The sequence below is a fragment of the Mya arenaria genome, chromosome 11 (genome assembly GCF_026914265.1).
Source record: "Mya arenaria isolate MELC-2E11 chromosome 11, ASM2691426v1".
In the NCBI taxonomy this organism is placed as follows: Eukaryota; Metazoa; Mollusca; class Bivalvia; order Myida; family Myidae; genus Mya; species Mya arenaria.
Window position 1 is genome coordinate 66,768,459 of NC_069132.1, and position 26,191 is coordinate 66,794,649.

Below are 26,191 nucleotides of genomic sequence, written 5' to 3' on the forward strand. Positions count from 1 at the left end.
GAAGAACAAAATTTAGGAAAGACAACAATCAATTACAAATTTGCTCGGATTTTTTTTATAAAAGGATGTTAAACTTAACTTAAGCGGACATGAAAAAACAGTGAATTGATGACCTTAAACAAAGGAACAAAACATTAAAAATCCTCTACGACCCCGTAACGGTGAATGTATAGTGTAAAAAGAAAAATGACGTTCTAGAAAACATGAGAGGTTTGTGAACCGATAGAACCTCATGCGAACTGTACATTCAAATGAATGTGTTGTTATACAGATTTTAACGAATATTATTTTTATAAAACTCCGACTTAACAGATATAAAACATATCAATGTTGCAATACTGGCAGGTTATGTATGTTCGAACAGGACAAACGGCCTATACTGCATCCGTATGTTTTTACTTTGTGCTGCCAAATATTGTGTATTTGTTACATTCATTGCGCATTGAAAGGCCGCACGTTGTTCTTGGATCAATATTATCACAACAAAGGGCATCTGATGACAACCATTTTTAGTCTGGTCAAGCAATTTTCTATAGACCCAACTGAGATGGATCGATGCGTAATTCTAAAGCTATTAATGGAAATCTTCAAGGAACATGATGAATCGAGCTCTTTACAGGGAATCGTGATATGTGCACATTTTTCACACAGTCGATGGATAATCATGCGCTGTTCATTTCGTGTTCAATTCAGTTATTCAGATAAACGCCATGCAGATGTCGATGGATAATAGTAATATTTGAAAACATAATTACACTGGAATTATTATCAATACATCATCGAAGGATTCTAAAATTTTAATATGAAACCATCGTTGCAACAAAAGGGACAAACATCCGTGGTAGGTTCTTCCTTTACGATTATCATAAACCCAGTGGTCGCCATAGAGAACAGCAAACACAAAGAGATGAAATACAAGATTCTGTTGTGAATGCAATAAGCATAAGTCGAGTAGGTAATGTATGGAAAAAAGAAGACTATTGCCAAAATGACAAAATTTGCACGGTATATTAAGAATTGGAACCAACCGTCGTCCATGATTGCTGTTGTAACCCCTTTGCCTGTGTAGCCCATCGCCCAAGCTTCTTCCACATTAAGGTCAAGGCCAGGAAGACCACCAGATTGACCCCGATTTTTCTGAAAAAGGACCGAGTTGCAAACATTACATACGAAGAGAATACCTTTATTGTTTTGCTAAACGCAAAGCGCGAATATAAATACCAGTAAATTGTTCTCCTGAACTGAGTCAAATTGTCAAGGTATTGGTATTTCTTGCGAGGAAAATACAAGAGACTATGTATAAAATCATCATGCATCCTCTTCCAAAAGTGTTTTACAACATTAATATACAAGCTTTGATTATGTTCAGCAAACTTAAAGCTTCTCAGTACAAGGCGTGTATCATTTCAAAACGAAACTTTAATAATTGAAAACGTTATGCCTTAACATATAAACACTTAAATCTTTTAATGTTTTCCAACTGTTTGTTCTACACAATTATGAATATAATATGTATTTTTGCTCAGTGAAACTGCACAAGCTTCATTCATGTTTCTTACATGCGGACATGGAACTGGACCAATGTCAACTTATTTACGTATAAATTTGAAAAGTCTAAAAATGGTTTATACCTATGTATGTAAACTTTCCAAATTATTTTTAACAGACAAACACCATCATTATTTATATTGTCATTTTGTCCCGATTTCCATCCATAAAAAAGCTGGTTGATTTGGCATTTGTGTCTCTCGGTGAAACATCGTTTTCTCCAAATAGAGATTGATTGTTGTTTATTTTAGTGCTATGTTTTTGTCTAGTAATATAATAGAAACTTGTTTTGCTTGTGGAATAACATGTTTTGTAGTAATTATGCGAAGTAATTGTTCCCTAAGTGACTTTTGATTTGATGGATAATTGTGATTGGGTTTCAACTGTTGGGGTTTAAAAAGAAAATTCAGTAACATTTTACAGACTCATTTTGTCACACAGATCCAATTTGATGAGCGTTTATAAAACGTCTAACGTAAGAGTAAGTGTTAGAACTATGTTCGATTGATGTATGAAATGTTTTATGCAAATTACTTTTTTAATCGTAGAAGAGAAATAACGGGGTATTTTTTCTTTGAACAAAACATTTGTAATGCCTTTTAGTATCAATTGTGAACATTCTCTAGGAAGCCTTTTAGAATGCAGCAACACGTTCCAATGTACTTCAATCTATTTATCTATTTCCTTTATTTATTCGTATCACAGATACGATCTTCTCCATTGCAACAATATGGAAAGTCGTGACCACAAATTGATGAATCTATGTTGACGGTTTACATTAGGTGTCTGCGTTCTTATATGTTCTTCTCAAGTTATGTTGACATAATTGTCTGGATGCATTAATGTTAAAAATTGAAGATAAATTGTCATATTATTTAATTTGAAACGCTTACAGCTGTAGAAAACACGACTGTATATATACAGACATAGTTTGGATAAATCACTGACAATAATGGTTTTAACGTAGGAGGCAGTTAGCTATAAATGAATTAATCAGACGTTGCTGACCCAGTAAGTTGGTAGTTGACAAGAAAGCATACCACTAAAAGACTTTAATATTTTAACTATATATTTACGTTCACATTTACATTATATTGTTTAATAACAAACTCACAATCTGATATTTTGTTAAATGGGATGGCAGTATTATTCGCATGTGTGACTATTTTATATCGACTGTCAATCAATAGGATCGAATTGCAGTAGATTGTGCTTGAGTGTCACGAATGTAATAATTAACTTATAATTTAATTGCAACAAACATCTGCCAAGTCGTAGTATATTTCCTAGAAAATATAAACTTAGAAAACTATTTGCATTTGCATTCCGTGTATTTCCATACGTTATCATGCTTCTATTTAATATTTGTAAAATTCGATTAAAAAAACACCGCATTTTACTGTTATCAAAACGTATGTCCTTTTAAGGTTATATTCATAGCCGAGAATGTTAACCGGTTTCCTAGTTCTTTTTCTGCGTATGTTTTATCCAAAGTTAAACCGCGGAAATATTTAGAAACTATGACATAATGCTCTCCTGTGGTTGACAACAGAATGGCTGCGCCCCATTGTGTAACATATTTTTAAGTTATATGATACTTTTATGTATTGTTCAATATTGTTTGATAAATGGTATATTTCATGTGATAACATCAACTAAGTTTAAATATAAACAATTAAAGCGATTTATGCTTGCTTTCAGTTTCAGTATCACAGTGTTTCTACGCCATTTTAAACTACATACCAGAAACCATTCCTTGTCAAAGAGAGGATCGGTGGGGTCTTTCAATAGGGTCACATCTTTCTCGTCATTTAACAGTTGTGCTATATCTGGGTTATTCAATTTGAGATCGGAAATTGCGACGCCCGTTAGAGCTTTGTAGCCTCGTTTTGAGCGCACAAATCCACTCTGCTGTACTGCTCGTTTTACCTGCAAAAGCAAATCAACGATACAAAAAACCGCATCGCCATACTCAATCTTGCTGTAAACACAGTCGGGTATATCGCAGTATCACACAGACCATTTGCCGGTATTGTTTCCTTTTTATCATTCCGTTTGGAATTGTATTATTATTTTAAGATGTAACTGAAGTTAGAGTTATTAAGTTTTTAAGTAAACTGAAAGAAAGTGGATGCATTTGAGGGCTTATCATACAGTTCAATCAATACTTTTACATGTTATCTTATAAAATATAATACCTTGAAATTCACGCCCATCAGTTGTAACTGTAAATTTAGGAAGCCATGTATGATCACGGCGTTTCATTTGCGTGCAGGCGAACAGCCAAACTCTTAAAGGTCGTTTACCACTGGACAAATTACCTGAGCTTGTCAATCAGAGTGATACAATAAGCAAATATATGTTCTAATAGTTTCCTGAGTTGGGTAGTTTTGTTTCTGTTTGATATATTTACAAATGGTACTGGGTTTTATGTCCCATGCATAAATGTTAAACACTCACAAATGGGTGTGATTTCAGTTTCCTGGTGTGCACCATACTGCGCTTGAATCGAGATTTTGCTACGGCATTGTGTGTAAAATGGAACAAGGAATCCGATCCTAGCACCTGAAAGCATAAATAAACAGCTGATAGTGTACAATCTAAGTCGTAACATAACTTAACAACAATTATTCCAGTCAAAAATACAATAACATAATTAGCATAGCCAATGCCTGAAGTTTGTTTCCTATATGTCTTCGGTTTGGGGATTTTCATATTTCTTTTCCACTTATATAACCCTTTCAAATGTTATAACAATAACATTGATCTCCAGACCTAAAACATTTAGCAAAGTGTACAGCGGAAACCTAAATTAGCTATGTATTAAAATTAATGGCGACACATTCAGGACGGTCAATGAATAGTTTATATTAGTACAAACTAAATTGGTATAATGTTTATATATATATACATATATATATATATAGAATATCGTGTTAAAATTCCAATAATAATAAGTACTTATGAAAGAGGCGCAGTAGTGGAAGTTTCGTATCGCACTTAACGTAAAAGTGAACGGAAATGAATTCAATGGGGAATGATCTAATTAGTTGGCAATAAATACATATACGGAACATGCAATTTGCTGATTAGTCCAAAGCAGGATTGATTGTCGAGAATGTCAAGAACATCAATGCGCGAAATACATTATAAATTAGACACTGAAATATGTTTTCGTTTTTTAAACTGATTTCCATACATTGTAAGTGAATATTACTCTTAAAACAATTAAACAAGATATCACTTTATTGTTAATTAATTATAGATAGTTGGTATATAAAGAGACATGTCGCCCATTTTTGCAAAAAAGGGCCATATCGCTTGGATGTCGATAGCAATAAATGTGTTAAAAAGTAGTTTAAACATTTGTCGAACTCGATTGTAATAGGCGTTGGTGTATAAATGTTGTCTTTTGATTGGCTAACTAAACGTCATCATTTAAAGAACCTGATCGTATCCTAGCAAATGCTATAATCCGTACATTACGCCTGTCGCCTTTAAATTTCCGTTTCTGTTTTTTGCATTTCTGACAGTATTCATACCTGTCAGCAATTCCCATCATGTTGCACGTTTTAGAATGTTTAATTGTTTCTGAATCAAATTAAATTCGCAGCAGTCAACCGGTTTTTGTGAGGAGGATTTGTTGAGTTAAAATTTCAATAAAACGTTATTATGTAACATTCCAATTATAGAACTATAAAATAAAGAAAGACACAAAAACAAAATGTATTTCAATGTTGTCATCTTTAACGTTTTTTGTTTCAGTATTGCTATTGAGCTCTTGCAAAAGAAAAAAGTTTGACATGCGCTACTTCACAAGTGAGCACCTTTAGATTTTCAAATTTTGAAGGGTTAAATATATTTTGACGTCAAGCACAAAATATGTCAAGTGATTTCAAGAGTTTTTTGCAGGAAGTGGTCAATACTCGATTTCACTCAATTATTTGTTTTGAATTAATAAATGAACTATATCATTAACTTGTTGACAATTGCTACTTTAAACGTATACAACAATAAACGAACGCACATTTATATATCTACTGTAGCCATAATTCATTCTAAATATCACCGGTCTTTCTCGGTTTGCCTCTATGTCAATGGTTAATTGCTTCCAATGGACTCATTTCTAATGCAATTATAATTCATGTCCTATTCATGATTCTCAGGCGTCTCAAGTATTGCCTATTTGTTAGAACTTTGCATATGTCGTCAACAGCACAGCTAAGTGGGAAAGCACTTTTTTAAGTTCTTTACAAATACTTTTTAATCCGTATATGGACCAAAGTCTAAAGAAAATTTATTTCATGATGAGTATATGAATAGATTGATATATCAGGTCGACTTTGGAGTGACTAGTAGGGTATTGGTCCTAATTTGAATGTATATTGATAGAATGTATATTGATAAATTTCGGTAAAAAAAAATCATTTAAAATACAAAGGTTAAGGGTCCAGGTAAAAGAATATGGTAGGTGGGGAATCCGGAAACAAACATTTCACGCCTTATGGTAAATTTCTATAAATAACAACTACATTTTTGTTTATCCTTCCAGACTAACACATTCGAGCTTAAGTTGTTTTTCTATCAAAATAATGAGTTGATGCACATGTGTATGCTTTTAGGGTACCCAGACTAAAAGCAAAAATGTTTCCTTGTTTTGATAAATTAAATAATAGTATGTGTTTTATTTCTAAGAATGTTTATCGACCCTTGGAAGCTCTTTCTCTTATGTTCTTTTAAGGATGCAGAGAGTTAGGCTTTTAGAAATATTTCCTTAATTTGTTTGTTTGAATCACACTAAAAGGTATAATAACAAGATAGATGGACAGAGAGTTCCATTAAGGATCATCAGACAGTTGACAATGCAGATTCAAAATCCTTTTAAAGCGTTACTCATCTAATTTTGTGAATAGGGAATAAAACAAACATTTTTTTCTTCATAATATACGAGGCGAATTGCTTTTAATAAAAGTGGTAGGAACAAGCAAGTATATCTGTTTCGTCTGTTGTTTGTGGTAGGGGGTGACAGTGATCTAGTGGTAATGGATGACAGTGGGCTGGTGGTAGGAGGGTTACAGTGATCTAGTGGTAGGGAATGACAGTGGGCTGGTGATAGGAGGGTTACATTGATATACTGTGAAATCATTAATGTTCGTGTGGCATTAATGTTCGTGGTTTTCGTGGGTTGGGTGATCCACGAATTCAAGATCCAACGAAATATAAACCCTTTATTCACTTTTTCAATTGCCTTGTTACGTACATACTCTAGTATATTCTTAACAGAGGTCGCAGTATACAGTGTTAAAACCTGTCTCACTGTATAACTTACGATCATTATTCTGTTAATATATTATAACTGCCTTTAACAAATAATGAACCAAATCAATTAAAAGTGTTTTTTGCAGCAAATGACAGTTATATGCACGTGGTTAAACGTGTGCTGTTAATGAAAATCTCCAAGTTTACAAGATGTGTGTGATGAGTGTCCATACTAGATTTTTTTATTTAATGAAATAATTAATCGATTACTAGTACATTGAAGGTTACTAAGCACCGAACGTGACAATATACGCACCTTTTCGGTGGTTTCACAGTTTGCAAAATTCTTAATTGGCATTCAATGGCTTCCCCTATCTGTATTTAAGATCAGGGTTCATCTTCTTTAATTACCTTTATTCCCAATTAAATCGATAAGTGACATGGGTATATGCACTAATTGGCATGTCGTACCACATTAGCGAATGTCATAAACCGAGTGACGTAGAAGACGGAAATCACGGGCCAGCGCGTGGATATTATGCAGACCACGAAATTTCATGCCCACGAACTTTAATGATTTCACAGTAGTGGTAAGGGATGACAGGGGGCTGGTGGAAGGAGGGTTACAGTGATCTAGTGGTAGGGGATGACAGTGGGCTGGTGGTAGGAGGGTTACAGTGATCTAGTGGTAGGGGATGACAGTGGGCTGGTGGTAGGAGGGTTACAGTGATCTAGTGGTAGGGGATGACAGTGGGCTGGTGGTAGGAGGGTTACAGTGATCTAGTGGTAGGGGATGACAGTGGGCTGGTGGTAGGAGGGTGACAGTGATCTAGTGGTAGGGGATGACAGTGGGCTGGTGGAAGGAGGGTTACAGTGATATAATGGTAGGGGATGACAGTGGGCTGGTGGTAGGAGGTTGACAGTGATCTAGTGGTAGGGAATGACAGTGGGCTGGTGATAGGTGGGTTACATCGATATAGTGGTAAGGGATGACAGTGGGCTGGTGGTAGGAGGGTTACAGTGATCTAGTGGTAAGGGATGACAGTGGGCTGGTGGTAGGAGGGTGACAGTGATCTAGTGGTAGGGGATGACAGTGGGCTGGTGGTAGGAGGGTTACAGTGATCTAGTGGTAGGGGATGACAGTGGGCTGGTGGTAGGAGGGTGACAGTAATAAAGTGGTAGGTGATGATAGTGGTTTATTAGGAGAAGGGTGACAGTAATCTAGTCGTAGGGATGGCAGTGGGCTGGTGATAGGAGGGTTACAGTGATCTAGTGGTAAGGGATGACAGTGGGCTGGTGGTAGGAGGGTAACAGTGATCTAGTGGTAGGGGATGACAGTGGGCTGGTGGTAGGAGGGTGACAGTGATCTAGTGGTAGGGGATGACAGTGGGCTGGTGGTAGGAGGGTGACAGTGATCTAGTGGTAGGGGATGACAGTGGGCTGGTGGTAGGAAGGTTACAGTGATCTAGTGGTAGGGGATGACAGTGGGCTGGTGGTAGGAGGGTGACAGTGATCTAGTGGTAGGGGATGACAGTGGTTTATTAGGAGAAGGGTGACAGTAATCTAGTCGTAGGGATGGCAGTGGGCTGGTGATAGGAGGGTTACAGTGATCTAGTGGTAAGGGATGACAGTGGGCTGGTGGTAGGAGGGTGACAGTTATGAAGTGGTAGGTGATGATAGTGGTTTATTAGGAGAAGGGTGACAGTAATCTAGTCGTAGGTGATGGCAGTGGGCTGGTGATATGAGGGTTACAGTGATCTAGTGGTAGGGGATGACAGGGGTCTAGTGATATCGGTTTCCGCATCTAGCCCGAGAGGTTATTGGTACAACCATGATCAGGGATACTTCCTAATGGTCTCTTTAAATGGAAACAATAATGATCTTTTGTAACTATAAAGTATGTCTTGCAAAGAGCTACGACGTAAAATGCTATTGGTAAAATTAGTAAAAACTAGTTTCCCTATAAACCGTTTAAGAATGTGTCCGTAAATTGAATTGGTATGGAAAAAATGCATTATTGAATTTCATTTTTTACACACTCCGCAAAGATCTATAAATTATTTCGTTGAAGCCAGCAATATGTTGAGTTTAATTCAGCTCCACATTTTCAATTATTCTTTCAAATTCAATCGAGCGCCTAGGATTTCAAGAGCAGAATCAATATATTTTCAATCGTAAATCTCTTATCTAATAATCCAGGCACAGGTTCTTGGACAATTCTGGGAATTACTGTAAATGCGTTGGCGTTAATTGGAAAACATTTTATTGTGGTATCTGTAATGTGAAGAGCATTGGAGACGACTGAACAGCAGCAATCATGGAGGAACGCAACTTGATTTCCTGAGGCATTTAGAAATCGTTTTCCTTAAGTTGTTACTTAATTAGTTCCAATCAGCAGATTCTACCTCATGTAGCTATAGCTGGTTCCGATTGTTTTTCAACTTAAGCATCCGATGTGTTAGCGAAGTTCAGTGACATGTTTTAGCTGCTCCGCTATTTATGTTATTTCCAAACTTTCTTAAATCCGTAGTGATTGTGATATTGACGCTATTGCATTCTGTGTGTCATTTTAAACAAACCATGATGAAAGATGAAGAGGCTCCCTTTACTGTAGAGGATGCCTTTTAAAGAAACCGAAAGAATCAAAAGTGAAGTGATTTATACGCTGGACATACTACATTTATAGATTCCGACATAGATCAAAACTTCATTGCAAACACATTTGAAATAAAGGGGTTATTAGTATTGCGTGTTGATACGGGATGTTGTGTTTCTAGAGTAAATTTCTGCTGATTTGAAAATCACGAATCGATGATAACCCTATTATTATAAATTATTTGAAAGACACTATTTTGTGTTTATTTTAGCATTGCGCATTGATACTAGTTATGATGTGACGCCAAAAGGGCAGAGAACGCACACATTTTGTTTGGGATATGAATCGCTTGCAGATTAAGAATGCGTATATTATAAAAAAAATTCGTTAAATGTTTGATGATACTGCCACAAAACGGGTAATCAAAAACGCTTTATATTCGTAAAGATAATTTTAGTAACCCACTTAAGGAACTAAGAGCTGCACTAAATTGAAACCATGGAGTGAAACTGTGCAAATTGCGAATCGGTGACATATTAGACGCAACAAAAGTTTATTTTATCTCAGCTGTGTAACAAATTGCAGCGGATGTTGACGACAATAAAACTCAATATGTTTGTTTTGCAGTCAGTGACATTTGATTCCAGTAACCGAAGGCCTTATCTGGCGCGTCTATAAATCTTACTTTACACTGTGAATGGACATTAATGATCCACTCTGTCCGCCCACTCAGTTTCTGTGGTTGCATAAATTGTCCTGTAAATGTTAATGGAAACAACAGTCATCTTTCCATCAAAGCCGTTCTGTCTAGGCTGCGGAATGCCAAACGTCGGTTACCAGAATTTATGGGCCATCAAATAGTTTGCTACTTTCCGGACATGGCTTTGATTTATCACCGGTCGACATACCTGTTTTCACTTAGTATAGTGGGAGACGTGATCGTTTCGTTGACTTTTTATGTGTTCATGAGATAGACGTATGCGTATTTAGTTGATATAAAATGAGCTCAAAGATCTCTGCAGAAAATACTACCCTTGTAATATACCAAGATAGTTTGCACCAGACTACGACAAAAAACTATAAAATAGCTCCAATTCACAAATTGAGCATCTTTACCAATTGCAAACACCGCTTCGATCACAGGAAATATTAACTAAACTATGTTATGTTTAAACGAATTATTTATTCCATTTTGCATATTTGAGTCCGAGACGAAAATTATCAAACGTTGTTTCTTGGTTCCTTTATAATACTTATGCATTCTGTAGCAGAGAGAGACTTCAAAAACAGCTGAAGAGTGTCAGCAGTTTAATAGTATCGCTCTGCATAGCGGAACAAACACATTATTAAGGGGCCTGTTCTTGTTTGTTGTTTTTTTGTTGTTGTTTTTTATTTCCTTTGCTTAGATAAGGCTTAATTTTATTAAACTCACCGGCGCCTCATTCGGATCGAACTTTTCATCGAAAATAACCTCGAATGAATATGGACTGTTTAAATTTCATAATTCTTTACAATCAAATACGTTGCAAGTAGATCGCGTAGTAATTTCAAAGCTGCGGTAAAGTGACTTTTCTCTTGAAATCTTTCAAGTCAAGTCAAGTCAATATTTATTTATTGTCGGGTACTATCATCAACAGTTTAACATAAGCTATGAATAGCTTTTGACCGACATTAAATTATTAATTATGCAATAGTACACTCACTGGCAATTTATTTAAACTAAGATATACATAACATATGTGAAAACACTACAATTAATTAAAACTATCATTTAAAATTCTACTGAGGTTCCGGCATACATTCGAGGTTGTTTGCAATGGAAAATGGCCGAGGTGATTGCCCTCGTGAAAATTCACTGGACAGTATATAAATTCCGAGGACAGTATACAGTTGTTAGAAACAGGAAATAATTGTCAAACGCTTTCAGCAGTTTAAATTATAAATGAAGTCACAATAGTGTTGTTGTTCTTTCTGTCTATCTCAATTGTTATTGATCAATCCGCTAAAAACGTAACATTTCGTTTGAGGCGGCCATTTTCCTGACAAGCGCTAAGTTGATGGGCCTGACTTGACATATAAACAGCCTTGTACCGACTCGAACATGAGCCAAATCACCGAGGTTGAGGTCAAGTGCTCTTTTTTTGAGGTGGGTCAGAATCTAGGTCATCATCTGAGCGCTTGACAGGAAAATTGACGCCTCGTAGGAAATTGGATTTAGTTTGAAGACTAATACGGTTGTTTCTTAAATTGTGATGTTAGTCATTTTGGGATATTTCGAAAAGGAATTATATTATATATACACAGAAGCATAAGATCACTTATATACTTCTGTGTGTAGTGCTGTTTAAAAGGGTAACACATTGCACATTGGAATTTGCTGTACAGTTTCCGTTTACAAAAAAGGCGAGAATGGAACATAGAATTGTGTTTGTTTGTCTAAAGACAATATAGTTACACAAACATATTGCATACCATTTTAAAGGGAATAGACTCCTGTTTTCATGTCACATATTTAAAAATCGATTGTTTATATGTCGATTAAGAAATTTGAATACAACTGGACGCTACCGTGAAATCCGGTAAGTTTGAGTTACATACCTTGTTTCTTTCTTGTATATAAAAGGCACTAAATATCTTCAGATGTGTTGTTTATCTCATTATATTTACCCAAAATGATTTTAATCAACATTTTAGTGACAAACAATGATTCAGACGCCTTTGATTCGTAACGCCAATATATGATTTGATTTTTTTCTTATTTATGCTAAACAAGGTTTTTATAATTTTACAATTCATACAATCTGGTTTCTGTTTTTACACTATCAGCAATAATGACCAGTAGTACAAATTAAGGACAAAGTTAAGTTAAACAACATAATCTGAAGGAAATCTTAAGGAAATAAAATTATCACAGACAAATTTTCAAAATCCATAATACTATATAAAAGATATTTCAACTTCTTTGCTAATCGTATATAACTTAAATTGATTGTTTTCCGCTTTAGGCGTCCCACCATGCTTTTTCTTTAAAATAAGAGTGCTCTCCTAGGTTTAACTAGGCAAATCTAAGTAGGAAAACACACATCTAAGCAGGAAAAACACACATCTAAGCAAGGGAGACACACATCTAAGCAGGAGAGACACACATATAAGCAGGAGAGACACACATCTAAGCAGGAGAGACACACATCTAAGCAGGAGAGACACACATCTAAGCAGGAGAGACACACATCAAAGCAGGAGAGACACACATTTAAGCAGGAGAGACACACATCTAAGCAAGAGAGGCACATCTTAGCAGGAGAGAGACACATCTAAGCAGGAGAGAGACACATCTAAGCAGGAGAGACACATCTAAGCTGGAGAGACACATCTACGCAGGAGAGAGACACATCTAAGCAGGAGAGACACACATTTAAGCAAGGGAGACACACATCTAAGCAGGAGAGACACACATATAAGCAGGAGAGACACACATCTAAGCAGGAGAGACACACATCTAAGCAGTAGAGACACACATCTAAGCAGGAGAGACACACATCAAAGCAGGAGAGACACACATCTAAGCAGGAGAGACACACATCTAAGCAAGAGAGACACATCTTAGCAGGAGAGAGACACATCTAAGCAGGAGAGACACACATCAAAGCAGGAGAGACACATCTAAGCTGGAGAGACACATCTACGCAGGAGAGAGACACATCTAAGCCGGAGAGACACATCTAAGCAGGAGAGATACACATTTAAGCAGGAGAGACACATCTAAGCAGGAGAGAGACATATCTAAACAGGAGAGACACACATCTAAGCAGGAGAGAGACACATTTAAGCAGGAGAGACACACATCTAAGCAGGAGAGACTCAAATCTAAGCAGGAGATACTCAAATCTAAGCAGGCGATTCTCAAATCAGAGCCGGAGAAACACACATCTAAGCAGGGGAGACTCATATCGAGGTAGAATAGACACAAATCGAAGCAGGAGAGACTCAAATCTAAGCTTGAGAGACACACATCTAAGCAGGAGAAACACACATCTAAGCAGGAGAGACAACAATCTAAGCAGGAGTAGTTCAAATGTAAGCGAGAGAGACTCAAATCTAAGCAGAAAAAAAGGAAACAACAAATATATTCGTTTCAGAATTTTTGTCCATGGACTAGAACGCATCAGACTTTTTACATTATAAACAAAAAAACTTTATAATAATTGCACTAATAATCACCCTTAAGTATTATGAGGCTGGAGAAAACTGCTTTCGATAAATTCCAATGGCCGTGATGGGGTTGGCGTCGTTAACTATGATGTCGACTGAGATACAAAACTAATCAAGATAAATGTGTCATTTGTGCTGGAGATAGGTGGTTTAATGTGATTACAACGACATAGACATGATAATGTCAATAACAATATTGGCGATAAACGATTTTCTTCTCATTATGTTGATAGTGAACTTTGTGTTAGCATTTTGTTGTGGCGATGGTGTTGTTGTTGATGGTGGTGAAGGAAGTGCAGGTGCAAGTTGTTATGACGATTAAGAGGGAAAATAGAATAAAAAATAAAGTATTGAAATTCAAGGATATGATGAAGACATTATGGCAGTGAAATTGATCAGGTTAGAGCGTTTATCACAATTAATGTATTGTTTTTGTTACTAGAAATTGATATTCGCGTAAACAGTAGCCAATATTCCAATGCGAGCAGAGGTGTGTGTGAAAAATGAGACGATAAAGCGATACGCGCCCTCTATTTGAAGTCATTACTAATTAATGCTGATCATCTGGATCCATATTTACTTTGATGTGGGCAGGCATCGGTTCCGTAGGTTTTATAATAAATCAATGCTCGCCCGATATGTGATTCCTATTACAAAAAGAGACCATGCTCAAATGACAGTTGTTTGATAAGGCGAAAGGAAACCAATATACCCTGGCGCATTGGCGACGATCCAGATTTGCAATGCTGGATTTTAGGTAAAATACATGTGGAAGTTAAAATAACTTTTTTGTAGAGTTCAAGAATCAATTTCCCATTACTTTATCAACACCATGCAAAATTTTTGTTCTTCCGTTTGCTTTGCTTCGTGTTCACTTAGTCCGACGTTTTCCGAAGTTTGATCCGGAAACTGCCGGAAAACATCGTACAGTCACGAAGATTGTCGAAGTTATCCGATTTTATAAGTATGTGATAATTACTGTTATTATACCTCAATGATATCCTCTATGTTAAATTCCCTATACCCGAGCGGTCAATTTTTTTTTATCATTATACCTCACGTGACCTGCCCACGTTAATTTCTCATATACCCATCATGGGCAATTTCTTACGGTCACACTGACAGTACCGTTTTGACCGGTTGACATTATTACTGTCACATAGCACGCGTGTCTAAAAATAGGCATTTTTTGGTTTCACAAGTCTGAGGTGGTAAGCGCTTATTAAAATGTGTTGTTAATCTGGTTCGCCTCGGGTAACAGTATTTTCCTCATGTTGGCAATATGTACTGTCACACTGGAAGCCATGCAATATTTATATATTATGTTTTTTCTTATCCAAAGTGTATTTATGTGTGGTATATATAATTCATAGATTACTGTAAACAATCTGTTTAAACGAGATAATTGAATAGAAATACGGTATTTATTATTATAGTCGCGTATTTCCAACGGGCATCGATTATCTTTTCGACAATTTTCCTTGGCAGTGATTATTAAAACACTAAAAACTGTCAGATAACACGAGACTCTATGGGCTAATGCAGGTAATAAAAGTGTGACAGAAAGCTTCGTAGGAGACGGCCTACAAGATTGCTATCAATAAAATTTGCAAATTGTGAACGATGTATAAAAGACTAGAACTACGTCGGTGAAAGGAACTCCGATATGTATTCGATTGAACAGAACCGAAGTATGTATAACAGGGTGTGAATACCACGTGATAAATATCGTCATAAATCTTACGTCGGGAGGCAACATTTTACTTCGAATGTAGACATTAAACAAAGATAATTTTACTATTTCTTCACCTTTTTAAATGAAACATAGCGCGATCTACGCCACTACGGTCCCCGCATTCGGTCTTTCACCAGAGTTTGATTGAGAGATCAGTTTCCTAAAACACTTCTACTAGCCTTTTCACACACAAAAAAAAACGCGTGAAGGAGCACTGTCGAAACAATGTTTTGGAAACAGTTTTGTCGAAGTGTTTGATGAAACTAATCACCTAATCAAACTTTGGTAATGAAACGAAGGCGGGGCTCTTGAAGCGGCATAGACTGCCCTTTGTTTCAATTAAAATGGTGAAGAAAAGAAGTTATCTTCATTCTAAGTCTTTATTCAAAGCAAAAGGTTGCCTTCCGATGTTAGCATTTATGACGTATTTATCTCGTGGTATACACACATTATAAGTTCGTGTGAATTAAAACACATTGTGTTATGAGATTTGTATGGCCTGTAATAAAAATCATCGATAGTTCATGCAATAGAAAAACATTACGGCTAGCCTATATACTAAGCAATACACACAACAGACAAAACCTCACATAAAGGAAATAAATCTTTGTACTAATGAAACACTACATTGTCAACGTCTAGTGCCGTGATTTGTTTATCTTTTGGGAGAAGTAACTTCTGAGCACCTTTATGTCAATGTTTTAAGATTCACTCTCATACATTGACCGTTTAAAAAACAAATTAGGCTTTGTCTTTAAATAAGCGTTTTTTAGTTATTGTCTAGAAACAGTTGATATATATATATATGACTGCTAACAAAAGATCAGATCACATGTTTTCATATTTAACTTCGAAAAACTAATGTTTTATGGCTAAAAGCGTTACTAATAATGAATAATGATTGTTTCGACATAAACCGTCATTTTTTTACGATAATAAGAAAAGTGTGCTCTGATTATTTGTCAGTTTAAGTTTTTTTATTACCTGTGTTCAGACATTCACGCACAAATTGGTTTATTCCAAACAAAAAAGTTGTCAAAACGGTCAATCTGTGAGAAAGCAGCTTTAAACATTTGACAAGGCGGTTTAGATTAATAACAATAACCTCACATAAAGAAACCTGTTCACTTATCAGATATAACATTGTCAGTTTCAATCCTCGTGATATACTCATTTAATAAGAGAGGCCAGTGTATTGTGGAAACCTTTACGTAAATGCTTGAACTGTTAACAGAAAATTCTGAACAAAAAACCGAAACCTGTGAAGTTATGAAACATAACATTATCAGTTCCTAGCATCGTGATATGCCTATCCTTAGGCATTGGAACACCTCTATCGAAAACAACGGACGGCTTTAGAATGTTATAAATCTTTACACTTTAACTACGCTGCAAGTAGTTCGCGTAGTTATTTCAAATTAGCAGTTAAACTTAATTATTAAACTCTTGCGAATCTAAATAATGTTTACAATAATACGCTTTACTGAGGATCAATTTAAACTTAGATACAGAAATACACGTTAAAACACTACATTTAATTAATAACAATATTCACAATTTTATAAACTTCTTCTACTGGCATACATCCGAGGCTGTTTTCGATAAAAAAATGACCGAAAAGTTTTGAATGATCTTCTGGGAGAAGCCAGTGACTTGTGGAAACCTTTGTCTTGTTGTCAACATGTTAGTATTGTCCTCATGACTTATCATCCTGATTTTATTGCCGTCGTCTTGCCAAACGGAAAACTGTTACATGTAAGTTCGCTGTTTTATTCATTAAATGAAATTCATGCCACAGGAAAGGGGACCATAAATCAGTTGGCTTGCGCTGAATAAATTTGAACACGAGTTTTTGTAAACAGTAGTAAATAAAATAGAATGTAAACATTGCAAACCCTTCGGTTTCATGTTGTTTACACAAATTATGATTTCGATCTTGATCTTGTATATTGTATTCCAGGGCCAAACGGATATCTCGAAGACGGTTGAGAAAAACCTGACACTTGTCGATTTCGACATAAACAGCATATATTTAAGACATTGTCAACAGATGAGGAAAGTCATAATATTTTACCAATTTGATTGGATATGACTACTGTTAACTGAATTCCCCATTAAGAATAAGAAATCTGGAATTATTTAATAAAGGAGACTGAACTTATATATTTAAACATCGACGTGAAGTTGTATTGTCATGAATAATAATCATACTATTATTATAAGTAATAATAATAATACTAATAAAGATAACAATAATAATAATTATAATAATAGTATTAATAATAATAAAAGCAATACTACTACTACTAATAATGATAATAATTATTATAATAATAATTATAATAATAAGAAGAAAAAGAAGAAGAAGAAGAAGAAGAAGAAGAAGAAGAAGAAGAAAATGAAGAATTATAATAATAATAACAATGATACTACTACTACTACTACTACTACTACTACTACTACTACTACTACTACTACTACTACTACTACTAATAATAATAATAATAATAATATTAATAATAATAATAATAATTATTGTTATAATGATGACAATAATAATAATAATAATAATAATAATAATAATAATAATAATAATAATGTATATATTTAAAATAATATGCCTAAATTTGCGACATGGTTGTTTACTTTTAAACACGTATATATTTATATGTACCTAGTATAACCATTAACATTTCAGAGCAGTAAAAAATTGAAATTTAACAACGATGGCGCTTAGAACGTTGATCGGCCCAAAGCCGAAAGCTATTAAAATATGTACATATGTGAAGGAACTTACCGGTGAGACATACGTGAATCCAGCTCTCTTTGCTACATCTTTCGCCGCCTCTTCGCCTCCCTGACTTATTTCCACAAGCCACGAATTTGTTAATACTTCCTGGCTACATGTCGTCCAACCTAAAATACTTAAATATGCTAGACTAAACAGCAGACAATTTTCTCTTGCTGTCCATTTTGTAAAATCCACCATTTCACTAAATGGCGGAAAACAGGGGAAAAGAAAAGATTTGGTACGTTAGTTAAGTATCCAGTTTCTTTAGATATTTTGTATTTACTGTATTTACATCCAAATATGTTAAAGTTACTGTTAACAGTTCCAGTTTCACTTTTCTAGTGTCTCTTATGCTTCAACATCATTCCCTATCGATATGTTGTACAATATTTGTCACGTGACTATTGACGTCTTTGGAATTTGTCAAGTCTGTGAGCGCGCATGCGCATTGGGTCTCACTAGAGCTTCCAGCTTCTAATGGCGGCAGTATATCGATATTGGATGAGACAATTGAACTGGGAAGCATCGGGATGGAAAATGGAAAATCGATTATAAACTAGAGCCTGCGAGATGCTGACGCACTGAGCTCCTGTTTATATATTCGCTTAATTGTTCTGGGCTTCTTGGGTCAAATGATCGTGCGTGGTGCTAAATTGAAAACAAAGAGGCGGCCGTCCATGAAAATTGACAAGCGGAAATGGCGAGCAATATCATAAAACAAACGAAAATTATCGGAATTTGTCAATCAAAGTCAGACATAACTGCATTTAGTAATTTCCTTTCAAAATAGCTGTTCTGTTTGGGAAAAAAACGGAAGCTGAGCTAAGAGCTGGGCTGTCGACGTATTATCGTGAATTGATGAACATCCTGGCATTTTATTAAATCGTGAATTTAAGGTGATATTTGATTCAATTATATTTTAAGATACTTAAATCTAAACCTGTTAGATGTCCTCCTAAATAAAGTGTTGTCGTTATGCACCAGTCAATTGTAACCCCCCCCCCCCCAAGGTCCGGGGGTATACCGGGGATAGCCGGGGAAAAGGGCCGTGTTTTAACTTTCCAGGTGCCCCCGCAGGGCCGAGTGACCGCCGTGGTTTTGTCATAGCGCCAAATTTAGCGGAGATTGGGCCTTATATAGAGTCTCTGGGGTGCGGGGGCATTTGGCCGGGGTTTAACCATCAGTTCGCCCCCGCAGGGCGGGGATTTTACCCGGGGTTGGCTGGACCGAAAGTCAAAGTCCCGGCTATTCCCCGGACCTTGGGGGCGTGGTTACAATTGACTGGTGCATTAGAATAGCATCATTCCGAGGACATGGGGCCGTTTTAATAAAGGAACCGTAGTCGTAACTTAATTTAAAGATGCACACTTACTCCCAAATAAGATTTACCACAATTAATACAGTTGTTTTAATTTACCAAAAAGGATTAATAATTGTCGAAAACAATGATTCTTATAAGGATAACGGGTTTAATTTGAAAGAAAGGCGCAGAAAACACGGTATTTCTACCTTATTATACGATAGTAGATCACAGTAAATCTTTTAGCATTCACCATTCACAATCTTTTAATCAGTAATTAATATTTATCATGAATACATTATTTAGTAATTCTTTACTAGGTGTATGACTCAAAATTTATGTTTGTAAAACATGTGTATGTATTGGTTTTGAATAAGAGTGTCACTTTAAAGGCATAGTTTAAGCCTTCTACAAGTGACCCCCTCCCCCCCCCCCCAAAAAAAAAAAAAATCAAAAAAAAATCGGTGTATAGTACACAACCTCTGTGTATTGATCTTAATCTACTTTCCTTGATTCCTCTTATCAGATCTCCAATCTGAGTATCCTGCTAGGCAGTTTTGGAGGTTTCATTATAATATTGAACCCTAAATGGCCCTAAGCCAATAAACCAATATACAGGAAATTGGCCCATACTGTGACACTAATGCAATTAGCAGAAGATGCACAGCAGGCCCCAATTTCTCGAAAATTCTTAAATCCCTTATAACTGGATTAAGCTAAGCTCACTATTTTTGTTTTTAAATTAATTGCTTAATATTTACCTTGTAATGAGTTATTAGACTTAAGAAATGGATTATCTTTATGATAATCAAAATAATACATCTTTCATTTATCGAAATTCAATATAAGTATGTATTTGTGATAATTGAAATTAGCTACTTAAGCCTGTTAAGCTTAAGAAGTTTCGAGAAATTGAGGCCGATGGATTATCATGCCAAACATTCCTTAAACTAGGCCTTTAAGCTTAAATATGTCACAAATGGCAATACATCGAGATTTTGAACTTTCCTGATCTTATTCCTTATTTTAGATGTCGACTTAAGTTTAATCTTACAAATATGTAGCAAAAAATGAAACTATGGCACTGGGATCATTTTCATTTAGGACTAAAATCAACTAAGATCTTGATCTTGATCCTACTTTAAATGAATCGGGCCTAAAGTATGTAAATCATTATGTATGGCGTCGTAGTTCCATATATTGATCGATCTATTGGCTTAAACGACTATACGATTTCGTTTATTTGATCATGAAGCATTATAAACGAGATACCACTCTCTAATAATTTCAGGATAGTTCCGTTTAGTTTAGACCTTAATTATTCGACCGAGGAGAAAGTTATTTGAACTTATGCAAATTAAATATCGTTGGCACGATGCTTGGCAAGCGATGTGTGGGGGTGGGGGAAAAGGAACCGGAGAAAACCGACTAGTTTGTCATGGTGAGAAAAAAGTGCCCTAAATACTATGCCAACCGGACAAACTCGTAGTGTTTCATTTGAAGCGATGAACTATACATCTAAACAAATTCCCAGCTGTTTTTGTCTTTGCGTGGTGTCATTGGATTTGTATTTGATTGATGCTTGGAAATTCGACAACTAGAATAATACTTCGGTGTTATGGAGTAGCCTATATCCCCGCACGTGCCTGAAGCAATTTATTCCGACTGAAATATAGGCTTCTCAGAAGCTTACATCCCGCACATGTCTGAAGCTATAGTCAGACACAAATATAGGGTATTTACAAGTCTACATACCTATGCGTGTCTGAAGCAATGGAATCAGACACAAGTGTATGGTGTTAAGAAGCCTACATCTCCGCGCATGTCTGAAGCTATGGAATAAGACGCAAATATCTCCGCACGTGTCTGAAGCAATAGTCAGACACAAATATAGGGTATTTACATGTCTACATACCTGTGCGTGTCTGAAGCAATGGAATCAGAGACAAAGATGGGGTGTAAGGAAGCCCATATCTCTGCTCGTGTCTGAAGTAATAGTCAGACACAAATATAGGGTATTTACATGTCTACATACCTGTGCGTGTCTGAAGCAATGGAATCAGACACAAGTGTAGGGTGTTAAGAAGCCTACATCTCCGCGCGTGTCTGAAGCAATGGAATCAGACACAAGTGTATGGTGTTAAGAAGCCTACATCTCTGCGCGTATCTTAAGCAATGGAATCAGACACAAGTGTATGGTGTTAAGAAGTCTACATCTCCGCGCGTGTCTGAAGCAATGGAATCAGACACAAGTGTAGGGTGTTAAGAAGTCTATATCTCCGCGCATGTCTGATGCAATGGAATCAGACACAAGTATCTCTGTGCGTGTCTGAAGCAATAGTCAGACACAAATATAGGGTATTTACATGTCTACATACCTGTGTGTGTCTGAAGCAATGGAATCAGACACAAGTGTATGGTGTTAGGAAGCCTACATCTCCGCGCGTGTCTGAAGCAATGGATTCAGACACAAGTGTATGGTGTTAAGAAGCCTACATCTCCGCGCATGTCTGAAGCAATGGAATCAGACACAAGTATCTCTGCGCGTGTCTGAAGTAATAGTCAGACACAAATATAGGGTATTTACATGTCTACATACCTGTGTGTGTCTGAAGCAATGGAATCAGACACAAGTATGTCCGCGCGTGTCTGAAGGAATAGTCAGACACAAATATAGGGTATTTACATGTCTACATTCCTGTGCGTGTCTGAAGCAAAGGAATCAGACACAAAGATGGGGTGTAAGGAAGCCCATATTTCCGCGCGTGTCTGCAGCAATAGTCAGACACAAATATATGGTATTTACATGTTTACATTCCTGTGCGTGTCTGAAGCAAAGGAATCAGACACAAGTGTTGGGTGTTAAAAAGCCTACATCTCCGTGCGTGTCTGAAGCAATGGAATCAGACACAAGTGTAGGGTGTAAACAAGACAACAATCTAGCGCGTGTCTAAACCAATGGATTCAGGCACAAATGCAGTGTAGCGTAAAAATTCAAATAAAGATAACGTAAGCAAAAAGTGTACATTACCAATCAATCTAATTATACAGGATTAAGAACTGCAGCGAAATTCAAAACAATGTCATTTTGTTGTTAGGATTGTTTTATTCATGATTTATTTAAGGGTATTTGACATAACACCATAAGGGGTTAGGAAATGGGAGCCAGGGAGCTGAGCAGACGAGGCACATTCAAGCACTCATTTATTTCATACTAAGTTTCACTACTGCAAATAACTTTGTTATTGTAACTACTAATTTGCAGATTTATACTACAAAGCAATTTCAAAATAGAAATGAAATAAAATATCAGGGCACATGTAGGCTGGAATGTGATGTGCGGTTAATTTTATTTCTCCATCGAAATTACTGCATTGTTGTTACTGCTAATTTTCAGAATTATACAACAAAGTAATTTTAAACCAATGAATGAATTACTTTTTTTGTATTTGCAAACATATTATCATAGGATAATATAACCAAGTTTGCAGGAAATTGCAAAGGTTAATCAATTGTAAAACAAGACCAATATAATCCTGCTAATTATACGATGCAACATTAATACTCGTCGCTATGGTAACACTAAGATAGATAGAAGGCTTTAGTTACCTAATCAATAACTTAAGATTAAAAACGCACACATTCTTAAAAAGGACAGGAATGCATTAGAGACACAGAATGCTTCACATTGAAGTGTTTGGTTGTCTAGTTTCAAGTATTCTAGTTCAAGAATCGGCTCTGATGAGATATCGACAGGTATGTCAGTGAGTTATGTAAATAAAAACTCAGTTGGCCTATGAAATGAATGATTGATTGGAAGTTTCAAAGAAGTTTTCTTAAGAATTTAACAAATACAAAAACAATTTTAATTACAGGGATTAGCTACCTAGCCTTCAACTTAACCGAGCTCCTGTTTAAAGGCAGAAAGAGCAATACAAAACCAGTTGTTTTTCAGACAGGTGTTCGAATATCATCAGTTCGCACATATCACAGGATATTTTAGAGGTGGGACTCCATCAAATTAAAATCTGTGTTAATGTTTTTTGCATTTTTCGTTCTGATTTATGTGCCTGGGATACACTAAATAACTGTTGTTGTTGTTGTTTCAAAAGTAAAGTTTAGGTCCTAAATGACTTATATATCCTTAAACCACTGTCAGCTTACATCACATCAAATGGCTACAAGACAACAAACCGGGCTAAACTGAAAATCGCTACTTGTATTATAAACTTGCTTCAAATACCATGAACACAGTAAATGCAGTTAATCAGTGAATTATTTATCCCCCTGTATATCGATTGCGCCCTTCAAATGCGGAATATTTGCCGACATTGAGAAAATAAAAAATCTTGCCAAAATAGCTGATTAAATAGCAGGTACATAGGTTATGACTTCGTAATGCATACTCCATAGCACTTCTAGTTTAATGTTGGGCTTGTTAAAAACATCATTAAAGCCATTGCACTTTTATCTATTGACAGAAACCGTCATGTGATTTTTCGGGGGAAAATGCATATGTTTTCACATGACTAAACATCCTTTATAAGCCGGTAAATTGCATCATAAAGGCAAGAATAATCACTGTATATAACAGATCAATAGTCCCTCTTCTTAGAACCTGCTAACTTCTAAATGACCGGATATTGGCCAGTTGAGGAGTGATTTTATCACTGAGTCTGGCAATAAAACGGACATATTGGTCATTCTCAATTTATTAGATATATGTATTAAACTCCGCTCAAATGGTGAGGACACAGGTAAACAAGCATGGTCTTGTTTTTTGTCTTAATGCCGCTGTTCAAGGTTTAAGATAAAAACAGTTAATGCAGATGAGAACTGAAAAACGAGGGATAAATAGTGCAAGTAAGTTGACTAAATAGGAACAAAATATTTAACTTATAACATGGGATAAAGAACGAATAAGTGAGAAAGGGCGTTTCCAGGCCGATATTCAGTCAGATACACACCTTTACACAATTTGAACACATGAGTATAATAACTTCTGGTTAACACGCAATTCATAGCTTTTGTACTTTCTTCCACGGCCTTTACGTTATTGGCCTAGACGACTAAACGATTTCATTTATTTGATTGTGACGTCACAAATAATTAATGATGGCTTTACATGAGTTCTAACGATAAACTATAAGTCGATTACCGAGTTTATGGAATATAGTTAAAGAGAATCAATGATTAAACAAAAAACCAATCAAATCCTGCTAACTACGACGTAACATAAACACTCGCTACCATGCTAACACTTAATGGAAATAATGCTTTAACTTATCAATGACTTAGAATTACATTCGGACGGATTCTTAACAATTGCAATTGAGTTTTGGAGACACGGAATGCTTCAAATTGATGTGTGTCGTTGTCTAGTTCTAAGCGTTTCAGTAAAAGACTTATTTCCTTACTGTTATATTTGTGATTTATGTTGTCTAACAAATCAGTTAATCAGTGAAAATTGTTTTTCCATTAAATCGCCGGTGCCTTCCAAATTAGGAACGTTCTTAAACGTTGAAAAAAATACAAAAGCATGCCAAAATAGGTGGCATAATCGAAAATATGTATGTTTTAACTTTGTTATGTATACTCTTTATATATGTGTGTGTTTATAGCAGTGGTTGTAAATAAAAAAAAAAAATAGGAATTCATTGCTTTTTTATATTTTAACGGAAAATTTCAGGTGGGATTAGGGAGATTGAACATTTTTTTCAAAAGAGGGAACCAGCCTTAAATCTGCACTCTCACAGATATACCATTTTTGTACAACTTTTTTTATTTTTTGTCTTGGAAAGTAAATATCTGCAAACCAATGATATAAGATTGCTGACAAAAAATCAGATCGTAGATTTTCATATTTCCGTTCGAAAATTAATGTTTTATGGCTTAAACTGTTACTTACGGTTTAAAAAAATGCATAAAACATGAGTTCTTGAACTTAAATATAAAAATCTGCGTTCTTATTTTTGTTAGCAGTCTTATATAACTGGTTTCCATTGATTTTTGCAAAAAAAATGCTCGTTCCAAGACAAAAAATAAAAAAGTTGTTAAAACGTTCAATCTGTGAGAGTGCAGCTTTGAGAAGCCTGGAAAGGGAACATAAAGGCAAGAAAAATCACTGTACATAACTGATCAATAGACACTTTCTTCAGACCTGTTTACTGAGAAATGACCGGAGATTGGCCTGTTATGAGGAGCGATTTAATCACTGCGCCAGGCAATAATACGAACATATTAGTCATTCTCAGTTTATAAGGTAACTGTATTGGACATCGCTCAAGGAATTGAAACATCAGTAAACAACCATGGTCTTGTTTTGTTATATTGTCGCTTTTCATGGTTTCTGCTTTGAAACAAAACCAAAAATAAGTAAAAGCTGTGAAACAAGGTACATTAGGTGCTCTTTGTAGATAAATGGCTTGCTTTAAGTATTGACGGTACCAGCCTATAAAAGTAAATTAAAACAAATTAAAAGAAATTTGCCATTCTATAGAAGCGACCATAAACTGAATTGTATTACGTATTATATATTGTTGAAAATATGGGAGTAAAAAATTCCATCTGTTAAAATTTGTGAAGTTAATAGCATAGCCTAATAAGTAAACTAGCTTCCTGGTTCTGATTGTTTCGATTAGCTTAAGCTTTTAAAGGTATGCTCAATCACTCTCGTTGGCACGATATTTCCCTAATGGTCTACAATTGTGTTGTGGAGGAAAACGAAAGACCCGGAGGGAACAGATGGCT

General features: G+C 35.7%; 1 protein-coding gene across 1 annotated transcript in view; it reads right to left on the minus strand.

Annotated features, from left to right (window-relative positions):
* The window catches only part of LOC128208261 (neuroendocrine convertase 2-like), a 28,659-nt gene extending 10,161 nt beyond the window's left edge, over positions 1 to 18,498 (minus strand). Inside the window, 4 exon segments of the mRNA XM_052911758.1 lie at positions 1,029 to 1,137; positions 3,292 to 3,477; positions 4,009 to 4,113; positions 18,148 to 18,498. Coding sequence (XP_052767718.1) covers positions 1,029 to 1,137; positions 3,292 to 3,477; positions 4,009 to 4,113; positions 18,148 to 18,339 — 592 coding nt within the window. The 5' untranslated portion in view covers positions 18,340 to 18,498.
* Between the last annotated feature and the right edge of the window lie 7,693 nt (positions 18,499 to 26,191).